General features: G+C 37.2%; 2 protein-coding genes across 5 annotated transcripts in view; one reads left to right on the forward strand and one right to left on the reverse strand.

Annotated features, from left to right (window-relative positions):
• Nucleotides 1-1,161: 1,161 nt before the first annotated feature.
• On the reverse strand, nucleotides 1,162-3,308 carry Mettl18 (methyltransferase like 18). The gene is made up of 2 exons (XM_005071367.4): nucleotides 3,178-3,308; nucleotides 1,162-2,478 (listed from the first exon to the last, which is right to left on the reverse strand). The coding sequence occupies exon 2, from the start codon at nucleotides 2,321-2,323 to the stop codon at nucleotides 1,208-1,210; it is 1,116 nt and encodes a 371-aa protein (XP_005071424.1). The 5' UTR covers nucleotides 2,324-2,478; nucleotides 3,178-3,308; the 3' UTR covers nucleotides 1,162-1,207.
• A 37-nt stretch (nucleotides 3,309-3,345) lies between these two features.
• Nucleotides 3,346-23,615, forward strand: part of CUNH1orf112 (chromosome unknown C1orf112 homolog) — a 40,565-nt gene continuing 20,295 nt past the window's right edge. Inside the window, exons 1-12 of one of the 4 annotated variants that reach the window (XM_005071473.4) lie at nucleotides 3,374-3,576; nucleotides 6,941-6,980; nucleotides 7,852-7,940; nucleotides 9,209-9,313; nucleotides 9,881-10,021; nucleotides 10,590-10,752; nucleotides 12,860-12,944; nucleotides 14,831-14,969; nucleotides 18,890-18,970; nucleotides 20,471-20,535; nucleotides 22,982-23,130; nucleotides 23,377-23,491. In XM_005071473.4, coding sequence (XP_005071530.3) covers nucleotides 3,466-3,576; nucleotides 6,941-6,980; nucleotides 7,852-7,940; nucleotides 9,209-9,313; nucleotides 9,881-10,021; nucleotides 10,590-10,752; nucleotides 12,860-12,944; nucleotides 14,831-14,969; nucleotides 18,890-18,970; nucleotides 20,471-20,535; nucleotides 22,982-23,130; nucleotides 23,377-23,491 — 1,283 coding nt within the window. In that variant the 5' untranslated portion in view covers nucleotides 3,374-3,465. Of the gene's footprint in view, nucleotides 3,577-6,940; nucleotides 6,981-7,851; nucleotides 7,941-9,208; nucleotides 9,314-9,880; nucleotides 10,022-10,589; nucleotides 10,753-12,859; nucleotides 12,945-14,830; nucleotides 14,970-18,889; nucleotides 18,971-20,470; nucleotides 20,536-22,981; nucleotides 23,131-23,376; nucleotides 23,492-23,615 lie in introns of those variants that run through there. The other 3 variants (XR_002383006.2, XM_040737342.1, XM_040737341.1) reach the window with 3 other exon arrangements.

A 23,615-nucleotide genomic window follows, 5' to 3' on the forward strand; every position in this document is an offset into this window, starting at 1 on the left:
TTGTGGGTTCAGGGCCAACCTGTGCTACATAGTCAGTAGATTGATAGACTGTGTTACACAGCAAGCCACACCCCCCACAAAATAAATAAAACATGTGATTAGGCCAACTTAACTTTCTGAGTCTCAACTTATCTATACAGCGAGGGTAGTTTTTATAACCTAAGCTACTGCTATTATAAGCATTAAATAATAGTATTATATAACTCTTGTCAGCTGTGCATATAATAAATGCTGTAAATGTTGCAAACTATTAGTTTTCATAACTGAGGATGACATGCAAGAGTATAATTATTAGGCAAAATACTATACAAATGTGGTACCTAGTCGTCAGGGCTCTAATAATTACTACATCAAATCTCAGACACAGTTGACTTAGGGTTCCTTCAAGAAAGAAAAAGTTTAGATAACATGACAGATCTCAATTTTAGAAGTCATATGAAAATTTTTGTACCAGACTCAATCAAAGCAGTACAATGTTTCTACCCTCTCTTCCTTCCTTGAGGTTACAGCCCAGAATCTGAAGTCGTTCTTCCCTCATACCATGGTCCCAGGGTCTCAGACTTGACTTACAGGGGTGAGACTTAACTTTCAGTACTGTTCCTTCTATTACCACCTGTACATTTTGTTGTTATTGTTGAAGTTCTGGGAATGGAACCTAGGGTCTCCTTCAGGATAGCAAGTGCTCTACCACCAAGCCACATACCCAGCCATTTCCACATTCTGTGTCAGATTCTTGTGTGTTCATTTGAATGCAAATTCAACTACCCAGCATGCTAATGCTTTTACACAACTAGCTACATAGGCCTTCAACCAAACACTTAAATTCAGCATTACTCAGGGATGCAGGAGTCCTTAATAATCTAGCCAGACAAGTCATGTAAACAAGGAACTAACACAGACTGTAGAGAGATTCACAAGGTTGGTAGGAATGGGAGCATGTCTATGGAGTGTCAGGTTGGAGAAAGGTCAAATAGAATGAAGACGGAGAGAGAGCTTTCATACAAAGTGATTCAAGAGCTTATCAAACTCTCAGGGAAACTTGTTTTACATAGAAAACACAAGGCTGCTGCTACACTCGGCTTACTATTTCAATAAGCAGAACCATAAAAATGCCACAATTTCAGAAAAAAAATAGTTAAATAGAAACCACACAGGTACACGTTCTGGGTTATTCTCTTTATTCCATTATGCCACCATTCAGTGCATATCAACTGGGGTACTTAAAAGTCACTTCAATTAGGAACCTCTTGAGACCTTCATCAATTATTTCAAGTGTTTTGGTCTCAAACACACCCATTTCTTCTACAAACTTCTGAAAAAGATGAACACCACCACCAACACCAAAATAATGTGCTTTGCTGGCCAGAAGCACCCGGCCATTCCTACTCAACAGTCTGAGGACTGTTTCATGCAAAGTACTGTAATAATCTGGATTATAAATGGTTTCTGAGGTGAGAATGAGGTCATATTTCACAAACAGTTTTTCACTTAATACAAGCTTACAAAATTCAGACCACTCCCCAGAGAAAAACCGACATTTACATTCTTCTTGGGCTACTTTTGACTTCCTTTGTCTTTTCCCATCTGGCTCATCTACATCATTGCCCTCATCTTGCAAAGGGAAGTTAGCAACCACATTAGGTAAGGTCACTTCATCAATCACCAAACTGTTATAATCTTGGAAATGAACTTCTCTGGCTCCTCCTTTGGCTGCAGTTATTCCAAGCAACCCTGATCCACAGCCAAGATCCAACACTTTTTGCCCAGCAAATTTCACCCTGGCCTTTGTGAAATAAGTCAAGAGATCAAAGGTACACTCCCAGATTTTTAAGCCTCCTTCGTAAACACCTGGAATCAGGTCAGAATGAGAAGAAAAACTTTTTGAAACTATGTTTTCTCCAGGGAATTGCTCTTTCAACAAGATGGTTTTCACTACTGCTATGTTAACATTCTGGGAACCTGGCAACATTTCCATAACCTTATTTTCCAAGACTTGATTTAAATCTTTGGGCATGTCGTGTTCTTTAGCAGCTCTCAGGAAGGGCTGTTTCTCACATGCTTCTGGGTCACCTGAAGGTTCAGCTGCACTGAGTGAGCTGTCAGTGTCTTCAGAGGAAGCTGCTTTTCCCATGGAGGAGCGTTCTCTCCAGTCATCTGGAAGCGAGTCTGACAGTTCTGCAGAACTCATTCTATCCTGCTTTCCCTTCTGACCTTTTGAGACTGGTGATTCTTTTGATGAATCCAGGATCAAAGTTCCATCTCCACGGGGCATTAATTTGTTTTCCAGATCTTCTTCTATACTAAAGTTGAATTGAAAGGCCATTCTCTTCTAGATGGGATTTAATGGACTAACTGAGTCAACACAATCAATTACTTCCGTTGGGATCAATGTCTGTTAGCTGCTTATTCACCCCTGGATATATTTAGAGAGGCTTCCAAAAACTTTCCAGAGGCCTTTGTTCCTCTTTCAATCCAGCCCTGGAAGTGGGGAAGGGAAAGAGAGGGGGAGAGAGAGAGAGAGAGGAGAGAGGGATGGAGAAAATGATGATTATTTAAAAAGCTGTGTTGTGTGTGTTGGGGAAATAAACACAGATGTCTTAAGTATTCATAAGGAGAAGATAAAATACAAATCAAGCAAAATAACTGCTATAACAGCAACCACCTCTACCAGAACAAAAAATAAAGCCCAAGATTTTTTCGACAGGACAGACTAGCTGATGTGTTCTGGGCCACCTCGGTGTCTTTTAGTGACCTTGTGCCCCCTAAATTTCTGACAATCTTTATCTCTGTCTGTTAATCTGCCTCCAAAAACAGTTCAAGGTCTTATTTGGGTAAGAAGAACATCCATTTTCAGACACGTACAGGTGTGATCTTGGTGTTTGTAAATTCATCCGTAATTCTGGACGGCACGAGACTGAAGGAATACAAGCTAGGATTGTAGACAGTAAAATCAACCGCACAGAAACACTTTCGGCAATGTGTCAGACTTTTTATAACACCCGTTTTAGTTTGCATATTCCTAAAAGGTAGGATCTTAGTTCATTTTTAGGAGCTGTACAGAGGAAGAACTCGCACTACTAAAATTATTCCTACTTTCCAACCGTCCGCACTGTGGTTACAGGTCCAGCTCACCCTACGCGCAGAGTCTCAAAGCCCCCGGCACTGAGGGTAACAAACCTGAGGACTTCTGGTCTCGGCACTCCAATGACAGAACAGACATCAGGGAGAAAGGCGTGCGCGGCGTCCGTCCGGAGCTCGTGGCGAAGCTCACCGTCAGCACGCAGGGCACACCAGAGAGACGAGTCCTCCGATGGCTAGAGAAGACTCCGACGCGTGGGGAGGAGGGGCCTCCTCTCTATGGTTTGGTGTGGGCGGGGCGCTCTCAAAGCCCGCTGGGTCGGCGTGATCGCCGTTCTAACTTGTGGCGGGAGCGGTTCTCTGTCGCCCGTGGCTGACGGCGAGAGCATGTCTCAGGACGCCGAGGTGGAGGCGAGAAGGGACTTGCTGGATGAACTCGACAGCTGGCCACGGGACGTGTGCCGCCGGGAACTGCCTTCGGTGCTGCCCCGGCTCCTCATATCCTTGGAGGACGCGGAGGGGCGGGCCGCGAGCCCCCGCCTCACTGAAGCGGGCGGCCTGTGGCGAGGTGGCGGTGGAGGGGGCGAGGACAGCGGTGGGTGCAGGGCCCAGGCATTGTCGGACCACGGCGCCTGGAACGTTTGAAGACGACTGGCGTTCTCACGCCTGTTTGTTCCTCCATTCCTTAGTTTTTCCATGGGCCGCGCCCGCTGCCAACTGGGGGACACAGATGCCAGGCCTGGGCGTCCCTGCCAGCGCTGGCGCTCGGTGTCTAAGTGTGAGAGTTGAAGGATGTAGTCGTAGTTATTCTGTGGGAGCATATCTCTAAAGGATATTCGGTAAACAACAACAACAACAACAAAAATGCTTGCCCCCTTCGAACCTGTTTTCCTTTTTAGAAGGCTCTGCTTCAGGTTTGGGAGTTGTGCACTGACAGGTGCAAAAGATAACTAGCATCATGCTTTGTGTTTGTGATTGTAACTGGAAGCCTACGCCCTTCGTGTTAAAAGGTGATTTTAGTATTTGATTCCACCTTCTGTATAAAATTGCACACACACACACCTCCAAAACCAAAAGACCATCACTTTCTCTATAGAGTGCAAACCCTGCATGAATGATGTTTCACAATCATTATAACTTAAGTATTTCTAGCACGTTGAACTCATTCCATAGCAAAATCCAGTGTGTCCGATTTTTATACTGCTTGTGCAAATAAGGAGTAACTTTGGTTTTTAGTTAAGGTCTTGCTCTGTAGCCCCGCTGGCCTGGTGCTAGCTACCCAAAGCAGGGTAGTCTTGAGTTTGCACTGATCCGGTGTCTGCCACGCTAGAATTATATGTGTGCCAGCCTGGAAGGGCTGTCTTTTTGGATACAGTGCTTTTCTCCCGTCAGTTTTACAGGCATTTTTACAAAATCCAAAGCACCATTTCTATCTTACCTTGCTACCTACTGAGAACTCAGATCTCATTTCCAGGTTTTCTTCTGCAAGTAAACCTTGAATACTCTTGTAGCCAGCAGATTGTTGTTTCTGATTCTAAAGTTATCCACCTGTCTCAGTGATTCCAGTCTTTACACTTTGGACTAGTAACATTTTCCTTGTTTCTACACAGTTCTTCTTGAGTCCGATCTTGTCAAGAACAACTCACTTTATTTCTCCTTCACCATTACCTCTGTAATTTAATTTTGAGACTACAATCTGAACTTGTCTTTAGGGTTGCCCATAATTTGAACCTCGCCCTTCCTTCATACCTACTACACTCAGTCCACAGGCTGACACCCACTTCAGAGTCTTTGTCCTCAGCCTAATTTGTTTTCCAGCCTTTTCAACATCCCATTCCCGGCTTCCTCAGAATTACTTCCTTAGAGGTGAATTACTTCTCACAGCCCTCAATCTTAGGTAGCTCCCTGAAACTTAAGTGTATTAGAGTTTCTTTCATTGCTGTGGTAAAATACTGTTACCAAAATCATCTTGGGAATAAAAGGGTTATTTCAGCTTGCAGCTCTGTATCCTAGTCCGTCATCAAAGGAAGTCCAGACTGAAGCTCAAGCAGAGCTCCTAGGGAGCAGGATTGCTTACTGGCTTGCTCCATCTGCATCCTTTCTTTTGAAGGTTTATTATGAATACAGTGTTCTGTCTGCATGTATGTCTGTAGACCAGAAGAGGGTACCAGAACTCATTATGGATGGTTGAGAGCCACCATGTGGTTGCCGGGCATTGAATTCTGGAAGAACAGCCAGTGCACATAACCCTAAGCCATTTCTCCAGTCCCCGTCTGCTGTCTTATAGCACCCAAGAGTGCTTTCTTTATAGCCCAGCGAAGTGGTACTGGTCAAAGTGAGCTGGGCTTTTCCACATCAACCATGGATTAAGAAAATGTACAACAAATCAATTGAGCAAAGCTCATATGAACTCACAGACACATGCTTAGTATCTTTCTGAGTGTCTAAATGAGTGGGTCTTATTCTTGTGCTTTCTCTTGGGAATTTTTTTCCCACTTTTGATTTGTCTTGTCCAACTTTGATATGATGGTTTTTGTTTTATCTTACTATAATTTATTTATGTTTTGTTAATCTCTTAGAAGCTTGTTTTTTTCAAATGAGAGAGAGAAAGGGAGTAAATCCTGATGGGAGGAGAGGGAAGGAGGAGCTGGGAGGAGTATAGGGAGGGAAAACTGTAATCAGGATATATTGTGTGAGAAAAGAATCTTTTCAATAAAGGGATGGGGGTGCACTACAGTCTGGTCTACAGGCCTACAGGCAAATCTTATGAAGGCATTTTCTCAATTTAGAGTCCCTTCCAAATGACTCTTGCTTGTGTCAGTTTAACATAAAACTAGCTAGCATACAACCCTATTAAATTTATAACATTGTTTACTGTTTTCTGGAGACCATTTGATCCTTAACTTATTTGCTCCTTCCCTGTTTTTTTCCCCTAACTGCATTGTCAAGAGTAGAGGCAGGCATTTGGTTTTGCTCACTGTTTTATCCTCACCATTGAGAATAGTGGCTGGCACATATGTGTTCAATAAAAATGCCTACATGTCTCAAATAGTTTTTCAGCATGTTAATATTTTACTTTCATTCTGTACAACAAATGGAAGTGCATAGATTACAATCTTATCACTTACCAAAATTAGTTTAATATTTTTTACTTTATTGTCTAGTCATTGTCTGAATATTTGCATACTTATAACTTAATTGTGGAGTAGCAAGATTTCTGAATTTAAACTGGAATTATTCCATTTGGCAGATTCTATCCTCCTGCACTGAAAATTTTTGGGTTACCTCATTTTGATTGCAGTTATAAAATATGCAAAGTAAAAGTTCAGAAGAGGAATTTTTGTGAGTTATGGATAACTGTTGACATTGTACAAAGGTTCTTGCTGCTTTTACAATATTTCTAACAATTCTCAGTGATTACAAGTATAGTTTATACTTTTAATAACTCATATTCTAATTTAGTTGCAACAATGCGCAAGCTCCTGCTACCAGCAGAAGATTTTCAGTTTTGTAAGGTTGGTAAAGGAGGTACATAAGTAGCATGCAGAGTTAATCCAGATACAACAGGTAGGAGTGCTAAGGAAGGTTTCTTCCTATTGTAGAAGCTAGAATCTTGATTATTGCAATACTGACTTCTGTCAGTCATAAGTATTTCATGACTACACTTAGTTGGCAAGTTACTTAGCCCTGAGTAATCTTGAAACTTCTTCCTTAATATTTTCACAAAACCTTTGTTTATCTGACAAGCGATAAAATTTTCAGAGGTAAAAGAAGTCAAGGATTTGAGTATAATTTCAGTCTATTAGAGTTGTTGGTAAATTTTAAGGGTCCCTTTTGAATTTATTCCTTAATTTATATTTACTCTATGTATCAGCATTCTGAGAGTTGGATTGAACATATACGTAAGTAAAATTATTTCGTGTATATGATGTGTATATGTATGTCAATAGATAAGACTTTGCAGATTTATGCTACCTTCAGTTTTAATCTTTATTGTAGCTTTAGTAGTTTCCTGTTACATAAAATGATTCAATTTTTTGCAGTTATAGTGTTTTTAAGCTTTAAATTTCATTTTTGATGATGCATAAGCATATTGAAAATTTCATGATGTGAATCGGACCAAGATAAGACACCATTTAGTCTGTTAGAACCTTCAGCTTTTTAGCATATTTAGTGCCATTTAGAAAATACTCTTGAGTTATAAAAAGCTCATTGTCTAGACTATAGATGGGGACAAATTTGTCATTTGGAAAATTTTTATTCTCTTCTCCATCTGTTTCATGATTTCTTATAAGAAATCTGTTTTCTGATGTTCATGAATGCTCTGGCATGTGTATGCATGAACTTACACATACAAAATATATACAGACAGAATCACTTTTAGAGAAAAGATTATGATGGGAACTGTCTCATTTCATTCCTTACATTTCTGTCAGCCCAGCTATGAGGCATTATATATATCTGTCTATATAACTGTTAAAATTTGAATTTTTATCACATTGGAAACATGTTTTTTATAAATATTTTTATGGTGGTAGATCTCGATGGGTAGAGGCATCTATACCCATTTAACTTCTTTAGCTTTTCTTCAGTTGCTGGATGTAACTTTTTTTCTATTATATGTTTTACGGTGAAATACTTATGTTTCTCTGTAGAATATGGTCTGTGACTTTAAAACTTTGGGTTGACATTACTTACTCATTCTCATTTGATACAATGACTTATTGACTGACATGGTATGATATTTTTACAAAATGTTATTTTCCTTTATAGGAATTTTGAGAATCATTATTGATATGTTTTTACCTCATATGAATCACCTGACACTGGAACAGACTTTGTTTTCCCAAATTTTACCAAAGGTACAGTTTCATGTTAATTTATACACTGTAGAAGTTTTTAAAATCTGGTCTTAACTTTATATAATCTGTTCCTAATTTCCTTAATTCTCTAACCTATCAAGTATTCAAGTACAAATAAGTAGTAAAAGTAGTTCACTGTTTGTACTAATTCAAGATATCCTTCATAGACTAGAGGTATAATACAAGTAAACTTTTTGTATATAAAGCTGTTCTGTGGTGTAACATTTCATTGTGATGTGTGGAGTTTGGGGCTACATAAATCTAGTTACATGATGTTTTTATTTGTGAGTTCATTACCATTGGGTGATTTTTCTATCTAAAAGGTTGAACTAGTTAAAATGTAAATGAGTACTGCCTGGTGGGATGACAGAGGCAGGCAGATCTGAGTTTGAGGCTAGCCTGGTCTACTCAGAGAGTACCAGGACAGCCTGAGCTATATAGAAAGACCCTGTGTGGGAACATCAGACCTTGTTTAGAGACCCACTTCCCCATTAGCCTGGGAGTAGGCAGCTGTCAGACAATGTTTAATAAAAACATATTTACTAAAAACAATACAATGCCCAGGGCAATAAGTTCCTGAAAAGGGCTGGCCCACGGGAACCTCCCTGACCTCGACCTTGTCCAAAGACTAACTGCCTCTTCTGACACACCCAGATCAGTTTTTGGTGTCAGAGCAGAACCAGTTAGGGGAGAGGAGAGAGCAGAAGCTTTACTGGAGGGAGACCTTTCTTGGGAAGTTTTCTTGAGCCTTTTTGGGGCCTGCTTAAAGTTTTCTTTACACCGTTGAACGAGTCTCTGTGTTGTTAATCCCTGACACCCTCCGCACATTCTCGGACACAAGCTGCGCAACCTTGTCTCACAAAAACAAAATAAGCTATATAAATGGGTTCTAAATGTAAGACTCAGTATAAATTCATAATCAATACCAAGAAATGATCTTATAAATGCCACAGGAGTTTTGGTTGATTAAGGTCTTTATTGTACAGAGTAGTACTTGTGCTTGTTACACCACCAGATGAACTTTGAATGAGTTCTTTTTCTATTACTAAATACATTGACACCACAGAAATCAAAAGCAAAGGGCGAGGCTATGTTTAGGGACTCTGTTGTAGAAGTACTTTTAAATTAGGAACAGTGGTAAACTGTGACAGTGGATAGGAGTTACTAATGAATAATCAGATCATTTTGTTGTCTTTGTTTTTCCTTCAAAGATAAGCCTTTTTTTTAGTGATTTCTATTCCTGTTTATAAGCTGATTTGTTTTCACAGACTATAAAATTGTTTGATGGAATGATGTATGAGTTAAACACTCAAGCTGGAGAACTCTCAAGCCAAAATTTAGAAATCCAGGTCACCTTAAGGAATATTTTACAAGTAAGTAAGTAGGTACATTAGAAAGAGAATGGAGCTGGGTTTTGTGACTTGCTTAAGGCAGGAGATGCTTGAGTTTAAGGGCAGATGGGGTTGTATAATGAGATCCTGTCTCAAATATAAAGTGAGACGTTTTTTGTACCAGGGGTGGTGTCTAATGCCTGCCTATTGTATTAGGGAGGTTGACGCCAGAAGATTACTATGAGTTGAGGACAATCAGGGTTAGAGAATGAAATCTTGTTCTCAAAAAACAAAAACAAAACAACAACAACAACAAAAAACCAAGACATACCAGTTATTCTTTATGAAATGGCATAATTCTGAAATTACATTTATGAGCTTAAGTAAATATTGAAAGAATTTCTGAAATTTTTATATAATTTTATATTAGGTATCTTAGAAGACAGATTAAGATAGCCCCTGAATTGGGTCATGATTCTAAGTGGTGGTCTGATAGAGTGAGAGGCACAGACTGTTGTCACTGCTGTAGGTCTAGCACTCGGAATGCTGTCTAACAAACTACTTTGTCGCTCACATAAAAGTGTATCTTGAACCAATCTTTATTTCTAGACAATGGTGCAGATCTTAGGACGCCTTACCGAATGTGTTCAGCATGTCTGTACCACACAGGACTCCATCATTCTAGAAAATATTCATAGTCTTCCCTCATCCATCCTGCATATAATCAAGGAGACATTTGTGCATTGTAAGGTGAGTGATGGATCTATGTAGAGTTTACTTTGCCTGGAATCTGTTGGCAGAAGTGCTGAATAAGTGTTTATGCATAAGATTTTACATTTTAGTTGGTGTTACCAGGATAGACTTTTCTGTGGTGTGAAGATAGACACATTGTTTCACAAGTGACTAAAAAGTGTTTTGGAATTGAGTTTCTCCTTCCTAAAGAAAAAATAATGGTTAAGATTTATGTTTAACCACAGGAATCTTGGAATTGTTCTGTTAGCAAAGGGGGTTACTTAACCCAGTCCATTGTAACATTATGAGGCAGCTTGAAAGCATGAAAGATGGCTTAAGAATGTGTATGCACAGGCAGTTTTGTTGGGTAATGACAAATTGCTCATTAACTAGACTTGTGTGTGGTGATGGGGTGCTAAAATGTGCACTTTTTACATTCTTGAATCTATCAAAGTGCATTTAATACAGTGTGATTCTGTCAGAACATTAAACTTAAGATCTTGGTCTCTAATAGTATGCACTAAATTAAATTTGAATTTTGAGCTGTTTGTGATCTGTTTCTCTCCTTTTGATGTTTTGTGAGCAGAATACCGAATCTTTGTATTCTGGGAGCCTTCACCTAGTGTCAGACCTTCTCCAGGCTCTTTTCAGGGAGGCCTATTCTCTCCAGAAGCAGCTGATGGAACTGCTGGGTATGGTTTGCATGGGCCCTTCAGTAGACGAAAATAACGTTTGCTTGATGGTAGAAGGTGAGCAAAGAATTATTGATTAGGATGGATGAAAATGACTGTAGGTCATTAATTAACTAAATCATCAAACTAATGCTTCTATTGATGCATATTCTCTTATGTATAAAATAATCTAACTCTTATAGGTAAATTTTCAGTTTTATAAATTTGTAAAATTTAGTTTTTTTTTTTTTTTTTTTTGGTTTTTCGAGACAGGGTTTCTCTGTGGCTTTGGAGGCTGTCCTGGAACTAGCTCTTGTAGACCAGGCTGGCCTCAAACTCACAGAGATCCGCCTGCCTCTGCCTCCCAAGTGCTGGGATTAAAGGCGTGTGCCACCAACGCCCGGCCAAAATTTAGTTTTTATTATGTATTATAGATCTGAATATCCAGATGAAATATATAGTAGGTAATTTTTACAGAAAAGATTTAAAAAAGGATGTATGTAAATTTATACTTTTTAAGCTACTCTATATTCTGATAAAGCAGTCTTTAGATTTTTTTCTCCTTAACCCATAACAAAAGGAGGGGGGTGTTTAAATTCCTTCCTGGAATTTTATGTGTGTGTGGTAGGGGACTTATGAATGTATACATGTACACTCAGACACACTTGTTATAATGAAATAATATCATATATATATACATATGCATATACGTGTGTGTGTGTGTGTGTGTGTGTGTGTGTGTGTGTTTCTTTGCTGGGAATTAAGTCCAGGCCTTGCACTACTATTTCATCCTACAGACTTGCTAATTGTTAGCTAGGTGTGATGGCGCAGGCCTGCACAGCACTTTGGAAGCTGAAGCAGAAGGGCTTATAAGTTCTGGGTGAGGCCTGAGCCATATAGTAAAGTCCTGTCTCACAAACACAGCACAAAACAGAGTTATTAATTGTAATCTGTCATTGACTTCATCATTCATTAATGCATTATGATCTAGAACTAAAACAATTACCCACTAATAGAGGAAAGCAAAGATTATATTCCTGACTTTAGGGTTAAGAAAATAGGTGATTTGGGGCACTTATTAGATACCTTTAGTTCTTTAAATAATCAACCTGAAAATCTGTTGTTTAAAATAATATTTATTTATTCACAATTCCATGTGCCTGCATTATGTGTAGTAATTTTCTGTGCAACTGATTCATTCATTCCTGCATTTACAGCTAAGAGCTTCAGTTACCTCTTGCTGTTTGCTGAGGTGGAAGTGAGAAAGTCATGTGCATATATATATATATATATTTTTTGGTTTTAAGAGACAGGGTTTCTCTGTGTTGTTTTGGAGGCTGTCGGACCAGCCCGGCCTCGAACTCACAGAGATCTGCCTGCCTCTGCCTCCCGAGTGCTGGGATTAAAGGCGTGTGCCACCAACGCCCGGTGAAAGTCATGTGCATTTTAAGGCAGGGTGAATCACCATTGTGGCTTTGGGGTTGCCAAGATAGCAAGGGGGTGGACAAGTCCCAGCACACCAAAACTCGACTTGCTTTGCTTTGAGTATTGTTCTTCTTATCAAAGCAAGTTATAGATATATGCCCGGAGAAAATAGTATGGCTGCAGGAGGGGTAGTTGGGGCCATTTTTTTACAAGTTACCTAGCACAAACAGAGCAGAACTTTTTCATGAATATAAGTTAGTGTAAATTAGTTGGAGTTCTTGTTGGGTTTTCTTAGCAGTGTCATTTTAAAATTAGAACTGTGTCTATAGACTATTTCAGCTACAGTAAGACATAACTTTTATTTCACTGAAACCCCCTCCCCCAACCCCCGCTATAGGACTTCTCTGTGAAACAGTCCAGACCAGGCCAGTCTTGAACTCACAGAGATCTGCCTGCCTCTGCTTCCCAAGTATTGGAACTTTTTTTTGATAGGACATCACTTTTATTCTACTGAACATTTTTAGTTTTAATTATTGGACATTTACAAACTGAAAAATCAATATTATTTTTGAAACCTTTAAAATATGACTTTTAAAAAATGACATATTTTCGGTGATTATTTGATCTGGTTATTTTCAAACTAGTACATACTTTAACTCAGTCAAATATTGAGATGTTCACTTTGTCCATTTAAATATAAGAGAATATTATCTCATAAAACATTTGATTATCCTGAGAGGTGTGCTATCCTTCTTTTTAGTTATTCATTCATTATTGGATATCTGCTCTGTTATCTCCAGTATGGACCAAGCATTTCATGCCAATACATGGAAGTTTATAATTAAGTAAGTTTGTTTGATTTTCTTTTTCATACTGTATTTTCTTTATCTCAAATTCTAAGTATTTCATGGTTTTTAGATTCCATTTGAAATAGTTTATGTGTTTATGTGGTTGTATGGAATACTCATTGACTCTGCTGTATGATATTTCAGATATTATATATGTAGCTTCCAAACCAAACTTTATTCCTCTCTACTGCTATCTTTTAAAGACAAATAAAAAACCCCTACAGTTGTAGCTAGTTATCTGGTAGTTTTGAAATAATGGACCATGGACCATAGTATGCCTGAATCATGTGCTTGCTGCAACCATTGTTAGATAATTGTCAATATCAAATATGGCATTTCTTTTTTTTTTTCTTTGTGAAACACTCTGACTGTCCTGGAACTCCCTCTGTAGATCAAGCTGACCTGAATTCACAAAGATTCACCTGCCTCTCCCTCCTAAATGCTGGAATTAAAGGTATGCGCCACCACCATCTGGCCAAATACAGTATTTCTAAGTCAGGAATTAGTACCTATATTTGGAGCTGATGTTACGTACAGATGAGTTATTTTACCTTAATTCTACTTTTCAAATAACTGAACTTAAATTTAAGCCTTATAAGGGTTAGTAGGGAGAGTATCTATCGTAGTTATTAGATGCTGAGGGGTGAGAAGAGGCATCCTTGACTGCAGGAATAATTAAGAAGCTACCTTATTCATGTGTAATGTATGAAAAATCATTGTAACTCGTTTTAGGTACCTTGTTCTCTCAGGATATTTACTTATAAAAAAAGTAGTAGAGTGTTCAAAAAAGTAATAGAGTGTCACTTGTTGGCCTGATCTTGAAATCACTCCTAAGTTTTTGGACAGTTTGGTTACCTTTTTTGAACCTTAAGTTTGTTCATCTTAAAACAGTGCTATCATTATCCTAGTTTGATAGTATTGCACTGAATATTTAGTTCACCATTGTGAAATGCTGAAACTTCCCATGACACCTGTGAATGCTCAGTGAATTAACCACATGACCATCCTCACCTCACCAAACCAGCATCATTGTCATCTATCCTCACTCTTGTTCTTTTCCAGGTACTCCATTTTCAGAGTGATATATTTAAAACTTAAAGTGGGTTGTATCTCCCAACTTCTTAAAATCTCCCACCATACAGAGCAACAACTTAAGTCTTTCTGGACACTTCTTTCTTTACTAGCTCCTCTGCTGCTGCTTGCTTTCTGCTCTCAGTTCTGCAGATACAGGAAGTTCCCTGTCTTAGGTCTTCCACAGCTTGTGCTCTGCAGAGGCTGTTCCTCTCTCCTGCTTTGCATTGTAGGCTTCTGCTTTAATTCCTGGGTACAGCATTCACATTTTTGTAACATTTTTTTCATAGTACATAGGACTTTCTCAGCTTAACATTTATCACAACTAATTATTCTGTTCTTATATTTAACTTTTTTTGTTTGTTTGTTTTTACGAGACAGGGTTTCTTTGTATTGTTTTGGAGGCTGTCGGTCCAGCCCAGCCTCGAACTCACAGAGATCCACCTGCCTCTGCCTCCCGAGTGCTGGGATTAAAGGTGTGCGCCACCACCGCCCGGCTACATTTAACATTCTTATATTAGGCAATATATTCCATATAGATAGGACAAAAATTATATCCATTTGATTGATTTTTTTTATCCTCAAGACCTAGCAGATTGCTTGACAAACAGAAGTTCAATGAATATTTTGCAAAGACAAATTTAGCCACTAGCTTCGAAAATAAAGTTGACGCATCTTAATTGTACCGTGTTTAATATATAATACATTGTGTTACTGCAAATATTCTGTAAAGTAGATGTTCTTTGAGCCTGAGTTGATTGATGTGATCACATGTCACTTCTAATGATCTTATTCTCTTTTTATCTATTTAGACAGAGCATTAAACACCAGTCGGTTATAAAGAACCAGTTGAAACACAAAGAGATAATTTCTAGCTTGTGTGAAGACATTGTTTTCTCCTTCCATTCATGTTTACAGTTAGCTGAGCAGATGACACAGTCGGCTGCACAGGTAAAATGTAATCTAATGACACTACAAAGGGGAGTTATTATTTTGGCAGTTATTAAATTTTATTTGAACATAAAGAGTATGGTCTAGTGATTTAATTATTTTCTCTTAAATAAAATCTGTAGAATTATTTACAGCTCCTAATTACTTTTTACCTAGAACATTGTATTTCATTCACTTAGTTTTATTTACCTGCCCATCATTTTTACATACTTAGTTGGTCAGAGCATTTTCCTTAGAATCTTTTGTTCTTTTCTGACCTAGAACAAAATTGTGGTTTCTCTGTTTTATGTTTATTTAAGGTTTTCCTAATATAGACATTGTCAACCTTTCTGTCATCAATGCATTAAAGCCTTTAACAGTTTATGTGTTTATTCTCCTTTTAAAATTGATAGATAACACTTCTTTTGATTTCAAGAAGTTACTGTGTTGAATTGGCTTCACCTTTATGAAGTGAGACTGTTCTAAACATGTGGAATAGAGTTGTTTGAAATTATAGTTCATCTTCTTATAAAAGTATTATATAAGCACAGTGACTTTTGTTTTAGACTAACTCTAAATTTATTTAAACATCTTTAAGTTACAGGAATGATGGATCCAGGAACTAATATGTAACTTTTATGCGAAGATGAGTTGAATATTTCTTCCCCAAATGGCAGTAATATGGCTCTTCCTCTTGCACACCTACAATTGACAGAAGGTTCCTTTGTGTATGAGTTCTTCCCTACCAAACAACCTTGGGGATAAAAGGGTAGAAGATGAATCAAAGTTCCCAGACTGTTGGCAACTACTGCTGGAACAGGGATAATCTGGAAGGACAGATCCCAAAGGAATATAGGACTTGAAAAGGAGTTCTGAAACATATAGAAGTGAAGGATAGTTGTAGGAAGAGGTTTGAGTTTTCTTCTTGTTCATCTTCTTTTTTTTCTTTCTCTTTTTAGATTCCTTCATTGCCCCCTTTTGCTTTCTTATTTCATGGTTCCCTTTCTGGTCCCCAGGACCTTGTTCATAGAAGAGCTTACTTGAGTATCCTCTATCAGATACTCAGAGAACTTATTCTCCTTTTCATCTTATCATATAAAGTAGCGGTTCACAACCTGTGAGTCGTTTGGGAGTCAAATGACCCTTTCACAGGAGTCGCCTAAGATCATTGAAAAACACAGATATTTACTTTATGATTCATAACAACAAAATTATAGCTATGAAATAGCATGAAAATAATTTTATGATTAGGGGTCACCACAACATGAAGAACTATATTAAAGGATCACAGCACTTAGTAAGGTTGAGGACCACTGATATCTTCAGTCTCAACCTTCTTTTCAATTTCCTTTTGCTTGATGCTGCAGACTCACCAATTAATAGCTCAAGAGTAAAGTTAGATTCCTGGCCAGAAGAGAGATAAGGAAAACCCAAAGAATAGTATATCCTGTAGTGGCAAGTTGAAAGAAAGTCTGGGGGGTTCGTGGATAATGTAACTCATTGTATTATATATATGTATATACATATATATATTTAAATATATATAAATTTATCTTAAGTAAATTGCTGTATGAAAATGAGGCAATTAGATTTAAATTTTCTCAGCCAAATTCTCATGTTTTGACTTAGTTGTGCAAATTTGGACTGGTAAGTGTGACCAATCCATTTACTGATTGAAAGGGAGTTCTGGTATGACTTGCATGTCTCTAGTTTTTCACTCATTATAGTCTAGTCAGCAGGGTCCTCTCCTATTCACTGTTGATATTTAGGGTATTTTCCCAAGCAGTAATCATCTTTTAGTCTTACTGTTCCTTCTACAATAGAATACCTGAAGCTAAATCATTTGGAGACAACAGCAATCTAGTTCTACAGCTCCGAAGCCAGGGAAGGGCAAAATCCAGTCACAAGCAGATATATGGTGAGGGCATGCTCTTGGGTTAGGAAATGTCATCTTGCTGCATTCTTTTGCTGTGAAGGAGCTAAGACGGCCCTCCCACCTCAGTTTATAAGGACACCATGCCTAGTCAGGAGATAATCACTTCCTCAAAGGCCCTAACCCTTTATACTGGGTATGCACTGAGTGTGCGGTTCTAGCATAGTTTGACATAACACCAACATTTGGACCAGTATCCTGCTTTTTGAAGTGTCACAGTAAAGCCAAAAGCATTGAGTTTTCAAAATTACATTGAATTAGATTTCTCATTATAAAACAAAACTCAATCTTTTGGAAATAATGTCATTGCAGGCATAATCAGTTAACTCTAGGCCGTAACAAACTTAAGGGCACCCTTAATCCCATATGATTGGTGTCTTAAGATGAAAAGACACAGGGAATATATAAAGATGGGTACAGAGACTGGAATCTGCAGCTGTACACTGAGGAATGCCAAAGTCTGCCAGTAACACCAAAAGCTATGAGAAAGGCACAGACTCCCCTAGTCAGAACATGACCCTGTTGCCATTTAAGAACTCAGTCATAAAGGAATGTGAATGTATTTATTTTGGAGATCAGTCTTCTGTCAGATGTGGGATTAGTGAATATCTTTTCCCATTCTGTGGACTGCTTTTTTTGTCTTGTTGACTGTGTCCTTTGCCTTACAGAAGCTTCTTAGTTTCAGGAGGTCCCATTTGTTAATTGTCAATCTCAATGTCTGTGCTATTGGTGTTATGTTCAGCAAGCGGGCTCCTGTACTAATTCGTTGAAGAGTATCTCCCACTTTCTCTTCTAAGAGTTTGAATGTGATTGGATTTATGTTGAGGTCTTTGATCCATTTGGACTTAAGTTTTGTACAAGGCGATAAACATGGATCTATCTGTAGTCTTCTGCATACCAATACCCAGTTATGCCAGCACCATTTGTTGAAGATGCTTTCTTTTTTTTCCATTGTATAATTTTAGCTTCTTTGTCAAAAATCAAGTGTTCATAGGTGTGTGGGTTAAAATCAGGGATTTCAATTTGGTTCCATTGGTCTACCTGTCTATTTTTGTACCAATACCAAGGTGTTTTCAGGACTATAGCTTTGTGATAGAGCTTGAAGTTAGAGTATGATTTTGTTACAGTGGGAAAAGAACAAAACATAGTTAACATTAATACTAAGCAAGGCAATTTTCATGTGAAATAACTCAAAATTAAAGATAATTAATTTGATTTAATTTTATGAGGCTAATTTAAAAGTCTATCTATGCTTGAGGTTTTTGAGTTACGACAGTATATTTTCCCTGTTCTCCATACTATGTGGGATTATAGTATATGAGTATGCCATTAATATTTTTAGTCATTCTGTGTAATGGATGCTTGGCTCACTTCGTGCTTGGTGCAGTATTTTCATGGTATGTATATCTAAAAACAAAGTTTCTAGTCAAACCATTTTCATAGCTTAACAGATACAAATGTAATGAATATAAATGAACAGTATTATTTTATGCTTTCACCAGCAATTAGAGAAAGTTCTTATTAACCTTCTTTTCTTTTTCTCCCCAGCTCATGAATACCATATACCATTTCTTTTAAACTTTGCTAGTCAATTAGTCTTCAATCCTTCTTCCCAAAGGATACATAATTAGGTTGTAATTTTTCAGGATTACTTATTGACTGCATTCTCTTTTCTCCCATTGCATTATTTTTTATTTATTTACTTATTTATTTATTTATTTATTGCGTGTCTGTCGCCTTCTTTTGCTTAATTTGATCCCCATATAGCAAAGAACTATAATAAATTATTTAAATTTCACTTTCAAATCAGTAAGATAAGTTATAGTTCATTTTTAGTAATGTATAATAAAGTATCTCTCATTAACTGGTAGGAATAAAACAATATAGAGAATTATGTTTTCATGGAAAATTCTATAATCACTTTGTTTACTAAGTCATTTTAGAAAATTTTGTCTCCTTTACAAGTTAGCTAATTTTACATTACTATGCTTATTTCCTTTTGGAACAGGATAATGTTGATTACAGAATATTTCAGAAAACACTCAAATTGTGTCGTTTCTTTGCTAATTCCCTTTTGCACTACACTAAGGTAAGGCTCATTTGTGTAATACATAAATGTAAAACAAACACTAAATTTTAAATTGTCCTTTTGTGTATGTCAGAGTGGGCTTGCATGTGTGTACACATGTGGAGGGTAGTAGGTGACATGGAGTGTGTCTTCTGTTCCCTCCACTTTGTTTTATGAGGCAGGGTCTCTCCCTGAACCTTTAGCTTGCCAGTTTTGGTAGACTTACTAGTGAGCTCCTGGAATTTGTCTAATTTTATCTCCCAATGCTAGGGTTACTGTATACTGTGCCATAACTGGTTTTTATGTAAGTGCTGCTGATTCAGACCCAAGTCCCTTTGCTTTCTTACCAAATACTCTTGCCCACTGAACTATCTCCCTATTCCCCGACTGGCCCAAACCAGTCATTTGAATATATTTTTGAAGTTCCTTTTGAGGGTCTTATAGTTTAATACTGTTTATTGGTAAATATTGAGCATCTGTTATGTTACTTATATTGTTAGCATCATCATTGGTATTTTCATTCAATTTTCTAAAAATTACTTCCATAAGTTAATTAAATTTCTGCAATTTGAAGGAAGTCAATTTGAAGGAAATGATTTAGTTTGTATTTAAGTACTATTTATAAAGCAGGGCATGGTGGTACACACCTTTAATCCCAGTACTTGAGAGGCAGAAGCAGGCGGATGGATCTCTGTGAGTTTGAGGCCAACCTGGTCTTCAAAGTGAGTTAGTACTGTTACAGAGAAACTGTGTCTCAAAAAACCAAACTAAACCAAACCAAAACCAAAACACCCACAACTATAAGTTATTTCTATCATATTTCTGAGTTAGGTTCAACTTTAAATGTTCAAACGCTTCACACACACACACACACACACACACACACACACACACACACACACATACACACACACACACACTTTGTCTCTGTTTCTCTTGTGTCTCTGTCTGTGTCTCTCTCTCTCTCTATGAATTTTTCTTATCCTCTTTTTACTCCTTCAGAGTTTATTCCCAAGTCCCCTCCTACTTTTAGGATTTTGAAAACTTTTTTTTTTGTCCTCTGGCATCTCCTCCCAGATCCCCTTATCTCTCTGGTCACCCAGCTTTATGTTCTTTCTCTGTCTTAAAAAAACAAAACAAAACAAAACAAAACAAAAAAACCACACACACAGAACAGCCCCCCTCCCCGAAATAACAACAACAGCAAAAAAACCCACAAGAAAATATAGCAACCTCCCCAACGAAAATTAAAAGAAAAACAAGGAAAAGGCCAATAATACAAGAAATGCTAAAACTAAACAGCAGAGGTGGTCCTCAGTAAGTGAGAGCTGCTAATTGTGGGTATTGGTGGCTCTAACAGCTAAGAAGTTTGGGTGCTTATCCTCATTCTCCATTTTCACGTAAGCTCTTTTTATAATTGAATGTGGTGTTTTTTAAGCTTTTATTCTGTATGTTATGGGGGAGAATATGAGTTAGAAAGTCATGTGACATACGAAGAATGATAGAATTTTTTTATTTTAGGAATTTCTTCCTTTCCTGTCCGATTCTTGCTGTAGTTTGCATCAGCTTTATCTTCAGATATACAGGTAAAAAGGAGTGCCTTGTGGTTACTAAAGTGTAACAGTGCTAATCACTCCATGTAAATATTTATACTTATCTAACTAAAACATTAGAATGATTTTTCTTAATGTTTCAGTAAACTTTTACCTACTTGCATAAAATGCTAGGAGATGGAAACTTTTGAATGATATGGTCCATGTGAGTTTTACTTTGTTTTTAACTAGTTCCTTAAAATGACTAATAAGTAATTGGTATGCTGATAAATACCAAAGCATTGTGTATGATATAGTTTATATTTGTGTGCACACACACACACACACAGATACATACACACACACATATACAGATTATCATATGTATTTATATTTTGTATCAGGTAGATCTGGAAACTAGAATTATATAGTTAATTTGGAAGGGTATAGCAGCAGATGGAACACAACTAGACGGGAATAGTAAACTTAAAATCAAGTCACCAGAAGTGGCTAAGACTGAACAGATTAGATTATTAAGGACATGTAGAAGAATATAAAGTAACTTGGCACACTTGTCAGTGTAGATTCAGAAGAAGAGAGAATGGATTTTTTTTTTAAAAAAACAAAAATGAACATAATGTTTTATAACTTTAAGGTGTTTTTTGCTTGTTTGTTTTTATAGGTTAATACCATGAAAGACCTTTTTTTATTTGTGGAGTTTATCTCAGCAATGAGTAAGACTCATGTGTAAGATGTGGTATTTTAAACTTTATCCACTAATATTTTATTAGGAACATTCCTGAGGAAGAAATGCAAAAGCAGAGAGATGGTTGATAGTTTGAAAAAAATTGCTGAGAGTCTTCAGGAAGGTTTACAGTAAAGCATGTGTAGATTTGAACTCAGGTTCAGGTGCCTTTATCCATTGAGCCATCTTGCTTTCCTTAAAGTTTCATTTGGCTTCAGTATAAAACTAAGCATAGTTGTGTAGAAGTGAAGACCATCTTCAGCTGTCCATTTGGTCATCTGGAAATCTAGGTCATTATAGCTCCCACTTCAGAGGTGGTTTGGTTATGCTAACTTGTACAAAGTGCCTCATGTGGAACACTCAGTTTCTTGCCTCAATGCCAGTGTTGGAATCTAGAAGAGTTGCTTGTATGAAGGCACCTAGAAGCTGTATCTGCACAAGTTCCTCATTTCCATCAGCTAGTTTTAGGAAGCTAGAACATTCAAGGTATAAGTGCTCCAGTCCGCCTTTCATATTGTATGACTATGTTGTCTTTACTAAATTTTATTATACTTTTATGAGGTTTAAATTAAATTTGTAAACTGTCTCAAAAGGTCTTCTTTAGTAAGGGGTTAATTACATTGACAGTTATCTTAACAGAGTTTTAAATTTCATATTGAAACCTGACATCTGACAGTTCACTTGTCCAAAAGTCCTAAACTTCTATCCCTAACACTTACTTGTTCCTTGATGTTAACTAAAATTCCTTTTGTCACTGAGAATAATGGGAGCAATTAGAAGAGAGTTTATATATACTCTCTCCTTGTACCTGTATGTAGGCCATACAGTAATTCCCTCACTGCCCTGAATTAATTCTCCATGTGCCTGAGGATAGCCTCTTTGTACTCTGTATGTAATTCACTTATATGCTCAGGCAGTTCCTGAAGATAGTCTCTGTCTCTTTTGTGACATCAACCTGCCATCTAACTGGATCATTTTCATGAGTATGAAACGCATACTACTTTCCTCATTTCAGGTTAAAACAATCCCTCAGTTGTACATCCTTTTCCAGATTTGTTCTCATTTCTCATTACATTGCAATCCTCAAATGACATCCTTAGAGAACTTCCTGTTCATTTTCCTTGATTTTTTTTGCCGTATAACAATTAACATGTTGTATATTATAATAGACCCCACAGTTCATGAGGAATATATTTTTAAAACCTACCGTTGTTGCCTGAAAGGCAAATGGTACTGAATTCTGTTTTCTCATACACACATAAATATATAACTATAATCAGGTTTATGTGTAATAAGAGAACCACTATAGTAATAGTGGTTGTTTAAGATAGAGTACTCTGGCCTCAAACCCATTGTAGTTTTCCTGCCTAGACCTCTTGAATATTGAGGTTACAGGTGTGAGCTATTAAAAACAACTTTGAACAGAAGTTAGCTAGAATATATTAGACCTTTTTACATAATTTTTTATTAGTTGATTTAATATGTATATGTTTATATTATTTTGAGGACATCATCATCAAATGGTATTAAAATGCCTCAAAATAGTACTATACTCCTCTAGGAAATATTTTCTCTGTAACATTGTAGCTATGTTTCTAGGTCTTCATATCTTTCTGCTATCTATTCAGTATTTTGAGCTTTTTTCTATAAAATATGTACTTTTTATGCTACTATTGTGACATGAACTTGTAATACATTTATCTAAACTCAGAAGATGGGTATTAAATGCTTGAGGTTTTTCACCTTTTTCTGCAGCAAGTTTCCTCCAAGCCTATATGCTGCCAGTATTTCCAAAGCACAGCAGGAAGAAATAGCAGGCACTTTCTTTGTGGTACTTGACCTACTTGTCAGTCAGCTGCTCACAACCCAGCCTTTTGTGCAGGCAGTTTTGGATAATAAACTAGGTAAGCTTCAAAACAGATTTAAGTCATCTCCTTAATCATGGCATGTCAAATACAGTTGTTTCCCTTTTAAGGAGTCACTATTTTGTGAAATTTTAAAATATTATTTAAAATTCATTGCACTTTTATTGAAACATTATCTACTAAATCATACTTTCTTTGTATAAAACAATCAAATTTTTGCTGAAAATATCTTGGATATGTTTGTCAATTTGTTTTAACTTAATATATGACTTTATTACTGAAAAGACCTGTCCTGTGAGCTGCAGCTTCCACAAATCCTATTCCTGGTTGTTGTCATGGATAAGCTGCCCTCTCAGCCTAAGGATGTACAGAATCTGTGGTGCATGGAAACTACAGCTAGGTAATATTTTGTTTATATCTAATATTACCAGTGGTTTAGGGGGCCCTATTAATCTGAAATGGCCTTGAATTTAAGTTTAAGCCAGACATGGTGTGTGCCTATAATCTGTCCTCTGCGGGATGTT

This window comes from Mesocricetus auratus, unplaced genomic scaffold (assembly GCF_017639785.1).
Source record: "Mesocricetus auratus isolate SY011 unplaced genomic scaffold, BCM_Maur_2.0 Super-Scaffold_100676, whole genome shotgun sequence".
NCBI classification, from domain to species: domain Eukaryota; kingdom Metazoa; phylum Chordata; class Mammalia; order Rodentia; family Cricetidae; genus Mesocricetus; species Mesocricetus auratus.

Bases quoted from the DNA above. Each gene is read 5' to 3' on its own strand.
- Mettl18 (XM_005071367.4), bottom strand. From the start codon at position 2,323: ATGGCCTTTCAATTCAACTTTAGTATAGAAGAAGATCTGGAAAACAAA.